The following is a 12,828-nucleotide window of genomic DNA, read 5'->3' on the forward strand; positions in this document are numbered from 1 at the left end:
TTGCAACACTATTTACAATAGCCAGGACATGGAAGCAACCTAAGTATCCATCGACAGATGAATGGATAAAGAAGATGTGGCACATATACACAATGGAATATTACTCAGCCATAAAAAGAAACGAAATTGAGTTATTTGTAGTGAGGTGGATGGACCTAGAGTCTGTCATACAGAGTGAAGTAAATCGGAAAGAGAAAAACAAATGCCATATGCTAACACATATACATGGAATGTAAAAAAAAAATTTTTTTAATGGTACTGATGAACCTAGTGGCCGGGCAGGAATAAAGAGGTAGTCATAGAGAGTGGACTTGAGGACTTGGGGTGGGAGGGGGAAGCTGGGGCGAAGTGAGAGTAGCATCGACATATATACACTACCGAATGTAAATAGTTAGCCAGTGGGAATCAGCAGCATAGCACAGGGAGGTCAGCTAGGTGCTTTGCGATGACCTAGAGAGGTGGGATAGGGAGGTTGGGAGGGAAGCTCAAGAGGGAGGGGATATGGGGATATATGTATGCATATGGCTGATTCACCTTGTACAACAGAAACTAACAGTATTGTGAAGCAAGTATACTCCAATAAAGATCTATTAAAAAAAAAAAAAAAGAAATGTAATGGGAAAACTATCCCATGCACAATGGCTAACCCAGACTATAAAATACCTAAGAATAAACTTAATGAGAAATGTCTAGGTCCTATATGAGAAACACAATAAAACTTTACTGAAGGACATAAAGAAGGCCTGAATAAATGGAGTGATATATCATGCTCCAGGGTGGGAAGACTCAGTAATACAAAGATGTCAATTCTTCCCAAATTAAATCTATAAATTCAGTGCATTCCCAATCAGAATCCTAAAGGGATTTTTATAGAACCTGACCAGCTGATTTTAAAGCTCATCTGAAAGGGTAAACATGCAAGAATAGCCAAGAACATTTTGAAAAAGAAGAAAAATGAGATGAGGCTTGACCTACGAGATATCAAAACATGCTATAAAGCTAGAGTAATTAAAACAGGGTGGAGTGATGGATCAAAGGAACAGAACAAACAATCCGAGAACCAAGCCACAGGGATTATGTGAATTTATCATAATACAAAAGTAGCAGTCAGATTAGTGGGGAAAAGATGGACTAGTTAATGTATTTTAAAAATAGTATGGGATGGTTGTTTATCTGCTTGAGAAATAAAGTAATAAGTTGTTGTTGTTATTTCACATGATGCCCAAAAGTAAACTCCAGAGAGATTAATAATCTAAACACTTTTTACCGACTGTCAGAGCATTAGAAAGCAGTAGAGACAAATATTTGTTCATCTTGGGTTGAAAAAAGTCCTTTCTAAGCAAGGCCGGAAACTCGGAAACCATAAAGGAAAAATCAGGAGGATTCACCTAAAAATTAAACATTTTTCTACATCACTGAGCTGAAAAGCAAGTGGGATTCAGAGAAAATAATTACATATGTGATAAGTGAGGGGTTATCATCTTACAACTCAACAAGAAAAGCACAACCTTGAATGAAGAAAAATCAAAGGAGACAGCAGGCAGGTTAGTGGAGAGGAAGGAAAGCCAAGAACGTGTGTGGTAGTGAACAGCATATCACCGAGGGCGTTGGGCCTGATCCCGCTGGGGACCCCTGAGAGACTGGCATGCACAGAATGGTTCCACCAAGGGGCGAGTATGTGGATATTTACCCACTGAGCCCGGCTCCCGCTGGTTGAGAGGAGAGTATCAACACCTCTCACTTGCGGAACAGAGTGCCATCTATGGGCAGAGAATGTCCTCAGGTAGAGGGAGGCAGAAAGGCATCGGTGGGAAGAGAAACTGTATGCAGGTGACCTCCAGCATGCAGTTGGGAGGACACAGGTGGCAATGCCAGGCACTTGTCATCTAGTATCTCATTTAATCGTTACAAAAGCCTTCCAAGGTGGCTATCATCCTCATCCCCATTTTACAGTTGGGGAAACTGAGGTTCCAAATGGTTAGGCATATTGCTCAAGATCCCATAATCAGTCAAATGGAGGAGGCTGACCTCAGCGCAGACACTGCCCTAGTTCCCATGGTTGCCTCTGTGTGGTGCCCTGGGCGGGTGCAGAAGGGGGTGAGAAAGGTGGCTTTTATCTTCCTCTTTATGCCCAACCATATTATTCTCGTTCTTATTGTTGTTGTTTTTTACTATGAGCATGTTTTCTTTCTAAAAAAGTTTTTTTTGTTTTTGTTTTTTACTTTTGAGATCCTTAGCCTAGGAACTGGCAACAAAATGAGTTCTACATTAATGTTAGCGTCTCCAAATTGTCATTTTAGATAGTTGAATATGGTGTATGTGTTGTTCGGTAGCCATCTCAGCTACCAAAAACCAACACACAAACATGGATTTGGGAACCATCTGTTGAGAGGGTATTATGTACAGAGCAGAGTGCCAGACACTGTAGGAGATTCAGAGATGCCAATTTTCATCTTTCAGGAGCAAAGGAAAGGAAGAACAGGAAGTATTGAGGAAAGAGGCCAAATAAATGATGGTCAGGAGCTGGGTGGGTTCCTCAGGGAAGGCTCCCTGGCAGGGGTGGGTTTATGGGGAAGCAGATAGAACCTGAGCCTCATGGCCCTTCTTTTGAAGGGGACCAACCCAGGAACCAACATGGTCACATGGTTTTGCAAAATTTGCAAAAGAAAGGTATTTTAAGTGCAATAGATTAAGCCCCTTGTCTTTCGTCACTCCAACTTTCCCTATGTCACACCCCTCATGTTGGGTTGTGTTAAACATTGGGCATATTTGGGGATCATACTAAGGGCAAGTTGTATTGGGGATAGAGTTATTTTGGGTTTAGATGGATACATGAATGAATGATTCTCAGTTACATCCATGTCTAGATTAGTTATTGCTAGCTGTTCTGGTTATAGGAATGCCTTCCAGAAATATCCCCAACTCCTGCTGTGCCGAGTCACCCAGCGTTGTGAGGTGACATAGAGGTGCAGGGCCAGAAGTTGTGATGGGAATGCATCCCACAGCCCCCTGGCAGAGAAGCATGTGGTTAACGGAGGAGAAACAAGGCTCGATGTGTACAGAAACAGCATCTAATGTGTGGAAATTTCTTCCTATCATCGGATGTGTAATATTTGTAAGCAGATGATTTCTTTTTTTTTTTTTTAGCTTTCAGTGTGGCTTCTGTCACTTAGCATGCTTTTGAGATTCATGCATATTGTTGCAGGGGTCAGCAGTCATTCATTTGTATTGCTGAGTAGTTAGTATTCCAGTTCATGAATGGACCACATTTGTTTATTCATTTATCTGTTGATGGACATTTGGATTTTTTCCAAATACAGCTGTTAATACACATTTGCATATAGGTTTTTTTTCCCCGTGGACCTGTTTTCATTTCTCTTGGAGTGGGATTGCTGATTCATAAGGTAAGTGTTATGTTTAACTTCACAAGAAATTGCCAAATTGTTTTCCAAAGGGCTGAACCATTTTGTATGTCCACCGGCAACGCGTGAGAGTTCCAGTGACCTCACATCTTCATCCACACACATGGTATTATCAGGTGGCATTTTTTTCTAGTCCTTCTAAGAGGTGTGTAGTGGGATCTCACTGTAGTACCAATTGGCATTTCCCTAACGATCCCACAGGAAGAAGATGTCTCTCCACATACTCCCCACATTCTTGCCCTTCTCCCAGTGGTACACTACTAGTGCTAGGTTCATGGTAGGGGGCTGAAAATGGGCTCTCTGTTGCCCTGGGTGCTGGAGCTTTCTCAGTGTTCCTGCCCATCCCCCCCAACCCCAAGCCTCGGCCCCGTGGCAGCCAGACTGCCTTATATCTGTGGCTGGACTTGTGTGCAAGTTTCCTGCTTCTCCCCAGAGGTAGCCGACCTCCAGTTGTATTGGTATAGAATCCCAGGCCCAGAACTGTTCCCTGCCCCTCCCTCAGGGCAGAGGGATTTTTTTTTTCCTCCAAGTGTTTGTATGGATATATGCTTTCATATATATCCATATATATATATGGAAATGAAGCCACAATGCATATTTATCTGGGTTCTGGGAGTGACAGGATTTGTTGGCCCTCTCCTAGTGATTTACGGCTTTTGCTCCTTTAAGACAAGGATCTGGAGAGGACTTCAAGTTTGGCCCTTTTCCCACAGCAGCAGCCAATCCCCTGCTTGGCTGGGGGGGGAGGGAAGGGGAGGGGGCGTTTGCTCCCATCTTTTGTCCTTCCCCCACTCTTTCTCCTGAGCACTCAGTGGAGGTCCATAAATAAAAGCTGTTAGTGTGTGCAAACTCTCCCCACGGTGTCTCGGGGCCCCAGCTATTCCAGACTGTATGCCAGCACACACCTGGCTTCCAACAATGTGTTAACATTTCAGCTGATTTCTTCTCACCCACTTTTATGGAGGCTGTGTGTCTTCCCCCTCCCCACCCCACGCCTGGCGGGCACACCTGGCACAGGTGCATCCTGCCTCCCATGGAATTCAGACTACTTGGTTGCCCGGTGATCTCAGCTCCCCGGCCAGCTGAAGAAAAGTGATGATTGTATATTATCTCCAGGCTTTTCTCATTGCTACTGTGGAACACTCTTTCCAGCTGTCTACACCCTAGCAGAGCCCAAATCCTCCTTTCTGTCTTTGAAACTTCTCTTCTGCCCTCTACCCACCAACGTTGCCAAGCTAATGCATAAGTCTTATTATACCAAAATATAAGATTTCTGCCAACAAAGGACATCATGCAAGAAGTTAGTGTACAGATGGCTGAATGGGAGGAGATATTTGCAATATCTAAAACTGACAAGCAATTAAAGTTGAGATATATAGAGTTCCGAAAACCAACTTTAAAAAAGCACTGTAAATTCTAAAAAATAAAACTAAAAACTATAAAATATAGAAGAAAACATAGGAGACAAATCTTTGTGACCTTGGGTTAGGCAAAGATTTCTTAGTTACAACATCAAAATACCAATTCATAAGAGAAACTTTTGATAAATTGGATTTCATCAAAATTAAGAACATTCGCTCTTTGAAAGACATTGTGAGAAAGCAAACAAAATATTTGCAAATCATATATCTGATAAAGTGCTTGTATCCAGAATGAAGAACTCTGAAAACCCAATAAGAAAACAAAAAACTCAATTTTTTTTTTTTTAAACGGGCAGGAAATTTGAACAGGCAATTCACCAAAGACTGACCATTGGCAAATAAGCACATGAAAAGGTATTTAATATCATTAGTCATTTAGGAAACTCAAAACCACAGTGAGATACCACTGCCTACCAATTAGATTGGCTAAAATTAAAAAGACTGACATAGCAAGTATTCGTGCAGCTGGGGGGGCGCGGTGCAAGGGAACCGGAAGTCTCATACACTGCTGGTGGGGATGTAAGATGGTCTGACCACTTTCAGAAGCAGTTTGGCAGTTTTCTAACAAGTTATAAGTATATACTTGCCATATGGCCTAGCCATTTCACTCCTAGGTATTCACGCAAGACAAATGAAAGCATATATCCATACAAACACTTGTATGCAAAAGTTCACAACAGCTTTATTTGTAATAGTCAAAAACTGGAAACAACCCAAACGTCCAACAAATTGTAGCATATCCATTACAATATAATACTATAAAATAACGTCTACTTAGCCATAAAAAGGAAGAAACTATTGATACGTGCAACGACATGGGCAATTCTGCTGAGTGAAAGAAGGCAGATATAAAAAGAGTATAATTTGTATGATTTCCATTTACATAGCATTCTAGAAAATGCAACCTAATCTATAGTGAGGAAGCAGGTCAACAGTTGTCTTGAGTTGGGAGGAGGCAACTTAGGGGTTATGGCTATGTTCATGATCTTTATCGTAGCGATGGTTGCACAGATGCATACATGTCAAAACGCATCAAACTGTACACTTTAAGTATGTGCAGTTTACTGTGTGGGTCAATTTCTCAATAAGGTGTTTTTAAAAAAGAAAAAGTTAGTAATCTCGCGCCCAGGGTTACACAGCTGGTAAGTGGCAGAGCGCGATGCAATTGCTGGAGTCCACGTTTGGAGCCTGGGTCCTCAATCCCCGAGCTCCCTGCAACGTCGGCACGGAGGAAAGTGCTGGAAGGCAGCCCCAGCTGTTGTTAATGATTACCAGTGGGCGGCCCCTTCCCGCCTGCGCTCCCGCCCCGGGGCGGCCCTAGCGCCGCCCCGCGCGACGGCTTCCCAGTGCGCTGGGCGTCTCGCTCGTCTGCTCCGCCGCCACCAGCTGCTGCTCGCGTCCGCGCCCGGCATGGTGAGGGAGTGGGGGGATCACGCGCCGCCGCCGTCGGGGCGTCCGGGTTAGGAGGGGGCGCGCGGAAGGGGCGGAGGAGAGCCAGGGGTCCGCGCTGGGTCCCCGCCCAGGCCAGAGGACGGCGCCGGGAGGTGCGGGGCGGGGGGGGGGGGGGGGTTCCTCTGAGGCCTTCGCAGAGGAGCCGCGCGTCCGGCTGGGAGAGTCGGGGTCTCTGTCCCACCGCCGCCCCCGAGTGGTGACCCCTGGGAAGCTGAAGCCGGGAGAGGGGCAGTGGCAGGTCCGGGTTACACCTAGGCGGGAGCCCAGGCCAGAGCCCGCGCGGGGCCTCAGTGCCGCCTTTCTGGGCGGGGGTGGGGAGGGGCAGCATAGTGAGCCCAGGACATAGTTCCCCTTGGTGGGGAGGTTCTGTCCTGTATTGGGGGCTGGGGTAGGGGCAGGGGGGCGGGGGATGCTGAGGAGGGGCGACTGAATTTGCGTGTGCCTCTGTCTGCCTGTTTACTGCCCTTCTCGCTTGCTCTTCTGCTAAGCCCTCTGTGCTGTCCCCGACCTCAGAGCCGGCCCCTGGCTCCTAGTTTGAGGCCTGTGCCCAGCAATGGGGACATAGTTGCTCAGGGTCACCCGCCCTCCAGGGTGAGCTTTCCTGGAAGGGAGTCTCAGCTTCAGAGGTGAAGGTGAGCCTGCGGAGAAGCTTCTAGACCCAGGAAGCTTTACTAAACAGCAGAGTGTTAGGCCCAAAAGCATTAGGAACGGTTGGGACTGTGGTGCCACCTGGCAGGGCACTTTGAAGGCTATGGCTCAGATGGAGGGGAGGTGGTGGGTGAGCTGATTGTGAGGTACACTGAGGCCCCAAAGCCGCAGTGCGTGGGTAATCAGTAACCCCTCTGCACACTCCCAGAGGCCCAGGCTGAGTCCAGGCCTGACCTGTGATTTACTAAGCAAACACCACCCCTGACCCCTCTCTGATCCCAGATTTCAGAGGGACTTGTCAGTTCAGCCCCAGGCTGTGAAATGTAGGGGATTCCAGAAGACTCTAAAAAGGAGTCTCCTAGGAGCCCGCTAGTTCCTGCGCACTCCCTTCAGAGCCAAAGAACTAAATGGTGGGTTCTCATGCCTTGGCTGCCATGTGGTCGCCCGGTTGGTTGCCTGGATACACGGACCAGGCTTATCAGCCACTGAGACAGGGTCAGCTGTCTGGGGGTTGGGTGGTGATGCAGATCTCGACTGCCCTCACTGGCCTTCCAGAGCCCAGGGGAGGAGACAGAGCAAGCCAGATCGGTCCAGAGAGAAACCGCACTTTCAGGAGGGAGAAAACAGCTATCAGAGCCCTGAAATGTTTTTCCAGTTCTGCCCCAAACCTGAGGGCCTGTCATAAGCTTACTTGCCCCAGGAAGTCTCTTTTTAAAAATGCAGATGAGGGGCTTCCCTGGTGGCGCAGTGGTTGAGAATCCGCCTGCCAATGCAGGGGACACGGGTTCGAGCCCTGGTCTGGGAAGATCACACATGCCACGGAGCAGCTGGGCCCGTGAGCCACAATTACTGAGCCTGCGCGTCTGGAGCCTGTGCTCCGCAGCAAGAGAGGCCGCGATGGTGAGAGGCCCGCGCACCACGATGAGGAGTGGCCCCCGCTTGCCACAACTGGAGAAAGCCCTCGCGCAGAGACGAAGACCCAACACAGCCAAAAATAAATAAATAAATAAATTTATAAAAAAAAAAAAAATGCAGATGATATTCCCTTAATAACAATGGAGTTTATTAAAATGTCTCCTGGCTCCCCTTGCTGATTCCTAAAGTGGAAGTTCTTGTGCCTTTATACCCATTGAGCCAGGGGAGATGAGTGCCCCAGGGCCACCTGGCTTCCAGTTTGCAGGCTGCTTCATAAAAGCTAAATTAACCTCCCTCGCATTCTCTTCCCAGGCCTAACTGATTTAATTTAGCACTCTCACTTTCCTGCCTTGGGTAGTTCTACTTCAGGGGCCTAAATTCTGGGATCCCTTAAGCTCCTCCACCTGGATCTTCTTAGAGGCTGGAACTGACCTTTGCTTTCTTCTGTTCTCCAAGAGAGGGTTCCACTCACGGCCTGAATTGTGCCAGTTTGGGCTGCCTCGAGGGCATTTTGCACAATAGGAAAATAGGCTGAGGCACTGGCTTTGCCATTTGCCCTTGGCCAAGTTACTTCTGCTTTGGGGACTGAGCTCTGTGGCTCCAGCTTCCCAAGCTGACAGAATAGAAAAGAAGGTGGAAATCTGAGAAACGTAGGCCTGGCAGCTGGGAACCAGAGGCTGCATGGGAGTGTGGTGGGATACCCACTAGGAGGTAGTGTCAGTGGTGTTTGACCGCGGTGTGGCTAGGAATCGCCTGGAGCATGTTTTAAGTGCTGGTTCCTTTGCCCAGCCCCAGGGATGCGGACACATGGACCCACCTTGAGAAAGATTCCTGACTTTTGCTGACTGAGGTTGGGGGGTGGGGGAAGAGAGGTCATTTCCCCTCTCTAGGCCTCAGTTTCCTCTTCAATACACAGCAACAGTAGGGGCTTGATTTACGTTTGCTCCCCCATGAACAAAAGAGACCTAGTTTTTTTACGGAGGAGTGCCCTCTGTAAGGCTTTGGGGGCAGGGGTGGGGAAGGAGTGTTTCTCTGCCCCAGCGATTTGCATTACACCTCAGGACTCTCTGTTCTCTAAGAACCTATCAGTGCACCAGCCAGAGCCCCTCCTCCCAGTCTGTTGCTTTAGACCAGCTGCCCTTTGACTGCGCCACCAGAACTGCCAGTGGAGGCTGGCTAAATTTCCCCAAAGGTCCAGAGCCCTCTCTTTTGTCCTGTGAAAAAAACGAATGCCCTTGGTCTTCTGTGTTTTCCCTCTCCTAGGCTGGCAAAGCACACAGGCTAAGTGCTGAGGAGAGGGACCAGCTGCTGCCAAACCTGCGGGCCGTGGGGTGGAACGAGCTGGAAGGCCGGGATGCCATCTTCAAGCAGTTCCATTTCAAAGACTTCAATCGGGTATGGCATCAGGTTGGGACAGAGTTTCCTGAGACTGGGGCTGATCGGGGTCACACTCCAGAACGTGTTCCTTCCCTTAAAGTTCTGTTAGCCAAGACTGTCAGATGCTCCGCTAATCCAGTTTACTTGGAAAGTGTCCTCCTTGGGGATTGGAGAGGGCAGAGATGGGTCTTGGGCTCTCCATACCTGGAACTTTTAGAAACAATCCTTAGAGAAGACAGTTCAAGTGGGAAGCAGATGCACATTTGAAGACGTTTTAGTAGATAACCAAAAGACTGGCGAAGACTCAGAAGCTCTCTGGGGTTTCCACCTTGTTAGTGGTCCTGGTAACAAGACTTCCTACTGCAGAAGGACCGCCTCAAACTCCAGCCTCAGAACCAGTGGCAGGGTGCTAGGCGGAATGCTGAAAGCTAGAAGGATCACCTTGTAGGGAGCGAGGCAATCCTGCATCTGGGCCTTACACTGGCCATAAAAGGGGGCCCAGCAGTCCTCTCTTTCAGGACACTAACCTGGGTCTCACTTCATTAAACAGGCTTTTGGCTTCATGACAAGAGTGGCTCTTCAGGCTGAGAAATTGGACCACCATCCTGAATGGTTTAACGTGTACAACAAGGTGAGTGATACATGCCTAGAACTCCAACTCATTCTGAAGGCCCCTTCCTTGGACTTTCCTGTGAGCTCTCCTCACCCATAGGTCGACTGTCCGCTCCTGTTCCTTTCATCTGCTTCCTAGGATCGACATAAACACCCCTAGAAAATATTCAGTCTCACTACAGATTAAAGAAAAGCAAATTGAAACACTAGTGAGACAACTTGTGGGTTAAGTAGACATTAAGAAGGCAAATCCTAAAGAAGGAAAGGCTGTGAGAACCAGGCATATTCACTGTTAATAGCTCTAAAGGGCTGACATTTTCTGGAGGTATGGAAGAATGAAAAAGTAATAAACTTGAACTAAGAATACCCATGCACACCAAGGAGATCAGCCTGTCTGCTGAATGAATGGAAACAGTCATTAAATGCCTGTCATGAACCAAGAGCTATGCTGGACTCTTTCTAAAAACATTAAGGCTGGAAGTGATGATCTGTAAATGGACAGTGTTTAGGAGTTGGTTTGGGGTCTTGTCTTTGGCTTTTAGGTTGCTCTTGATATTTGGATCTTTCCTTTTTTTATCCTATGCTGTGGTTACCAGTGTTTATGGAGGTTTAATAGAAGACAGTTTTGCACTGATGTTAAAGACTCGTCAGGAAGGAAGCCCCCAGGAGAGGGGTTAGTGTCTGGTTACACTTCTTGGTGTGGCTGAGCCCAGGAGCTGGTGACTCTCTCCTGCTCTTAGGTGCAGTCGGTGGAATCAGCTGGCCCCGAATCTCTGGTTTTGTTTCAGGTCCACATCACCCTGAGCACTCATGAGTGTGCGGGCCTTTCAGAACGGGACATAAACCTGGCCAGCTTCATCGAGCAAGTAGCAGTGTCCATGACATAGACCCTGCCCTTCCTCTCTGAGTTCTTCAGGGGAAAGGGGGGACTGAACTGGGGATCCAGAGAGGGAACTGGGGAGCCCTGAGATGTTGGTGCAGTCAGAAGGGCCAAGTTGACCCCGCTGCTTCCATTTAGGGGCAAGTCCTTGCCGTGGAAGGAGAGGCCAACATTACTGCCAGGACGAGGAACTTAGACCGTTTTTCCCCACGCCACTCTCGTCCTCCTTGGGGCTCTGTGACATGTACATTGATTTGCATAAGTTCTTCCCTTTCTTTACAACTTCCCAGCAACAGTAATGATTTTCTTTCCTGGCTGTGTCTTGCTCTCTTTCTGATTCATTTCCCAAGAAGCTGTGATAGAAGCTGTGTTTAAGATAAAGTTTTATCTTAGAAACCAGTAACCTAAAGCCATCCTCATCCTGTGTGACAAAAACCCATGTGCTTTTATGCCTCAAATAAAAACACTGTTTCACTTGGCCTCAGGCTCTAGAATCTTCTTTTCCACAAGTCAATCCAAATTGGAGTCAACAGGCATTTAAAGCACCTACTTTGTGCAAGACAGAGTTCAGGCCGCTAGGGGGAAAGGGGACCAGAGCACCCTGCCTTTTAAGCTCCTTATTGTCTCAGGGAAATAAGTAGAAAAATAGTTAACTATTACTAGGCAGCATGAATGAAGTTAACGCCAGATGCAAAGATAAGAAATGAGTTAACGAACACAAAGTGATGCACAAGTGTGAATCAGAAGGCTTCATTTCAGTTCTGCCTCCAAGACCTGATTAGGATTCTGGAGGCAGAGGTGACTGAGGGAGCATCTTGAAAAGATAAAGGTTAGCCGGACATTTATATGCATGGTGGAACCTACGACTAGATCTTCTTCCCGGCCTGCAGGGTCCAACACATGGAGATCTCTCTTTTTTTTTTTTTTTTTTTTTTTTTAACTTGAAGCATAGTTCATTTGCCAATTTGCCATACTGTGTAAGTTTCAGGTGTAAATCAAGGTGATTCAGTTATATATATGTGTATGAGTACATATGTATACACACACACATATATATACAGAAGTGTGTATATCTTTTTTATACTTCTCCATTAAAGGTTATTACAAAATATTGAAGATAGTTCACTGTGCTATACATACATCCCTGTTGTTTACGTATTTTATATATGGTAGTGTGTATCTGTTAATCACATACTCCTAATTTATCCCTACACCACTTTACCCTTTGGTAACGGTAAGTATGTTTTCTATTACTGTAAGTGTTTCTGTTTTTTAATAAGTTCATTTGTACTATTTTTTATATTCCATATATAGTTGATATCATATGATATTTGTATCTGTCTGATTTCAAGTAGTAAAATAATCTCTAGGTCCATCCATTATGCTGCAAATGGCATTATTTAATTCTTTTTTATGGCTGAGTAATATTCCATTGTGTGTGTGTGTGTGTTTGTGTATCACATCTTCCTTATGCATACAGCTATCAGTGGACATAAAAGTTCCTTCCAAGTTTTGGCTATTGTAAATAGTACTGCTTAAATATTGGGGTGCATGTATATTTTCGAATTAGAGTTTTCTCCAGCTATACGGCCAGGAGTGGGATTGCTGGATCATATAGTAACTCTATGTTTAGTTTTTTACAGACCCTCCATACTCTTCTCCATAGTGCCTGCACCAATTTATGTGCCCACCAAGAGGGTAGGAGGGTTCCTTTTTCTCCACATCCCCTCCTGCATTTACTATTTGTAGCCTTTTTGATGATGGCCACTCTGCCCGATTGTGAGGTGACAGCTCATTGGAGTTTTGACTTGCATTTCTCGAGTAATTAGTGATGTTGGCCATATTTTCATGTGCCTATTGCCCACGGGTATGTCTCCTTTGGAGAAGTGTCTGTTGAGGTCTTCTGCCCATTTTTAAAATTGGGTTGTTTGTGGTTTTGGTATTGAGTGGTATGAACTGTTGGTATATTTTGGAAATGAAGCCCTTGTTGGTCACCCTGTTACAGATATTTTCTCCCAGTCCGTAGGTTGTCTTTTGGTTTTGTTTATGGTTCCCTTTGCTGTGCAAAAGATGAGAAGTTTGATGAGGTCCTATTTGTGTA

General features: G+C 46.2%; 1 protein-coding gene across 1 annotated transcript; it reads left to right on the top strand.

The window, feature by feature from the left end:
* Positions 1-6,166: 6,166 nt before the first annotated feature.
* On the top strand, positions 6,167-11,206 carry PCBD1 (pterin-4 alpha-carbinolamine dehydratase 1). The gene is made up of 4 exons (XM_061197495.1): positions 6,167-6,256; positions 9,122-9,253; positions 9,786-9,866; positions 10,636-11,206. Exons 1-4 carry the CDS (start codon positions 6,254-6,256, stop codon positions 10,732-10,734), a joined length of 315 nt encoding a protein of 104 aa, XP_061053478.1. The 5' UTR covers positions 6,167-6,253; the 3' UTR covers positions 10,735-11,206.
* The last annotated feature ends 1,622 nt before the right edge of the window (positions 11,207-12,828 follow it).

This window comes from Eubalaena glacialis, chromosome 1, assembly GCF_028564815.1.
Source record: "Eubalaena glacialis isolate mEubGla1 chromosome 1, mEubGla1.1.hap2.+ XY, whole genome shotgun sequence".
NCBI lineage: Eukaryota > Metazoa > Chordata > Mammalia > Artiodactyla > Balaenidae > Eubalaena > Eubalaena glacialis.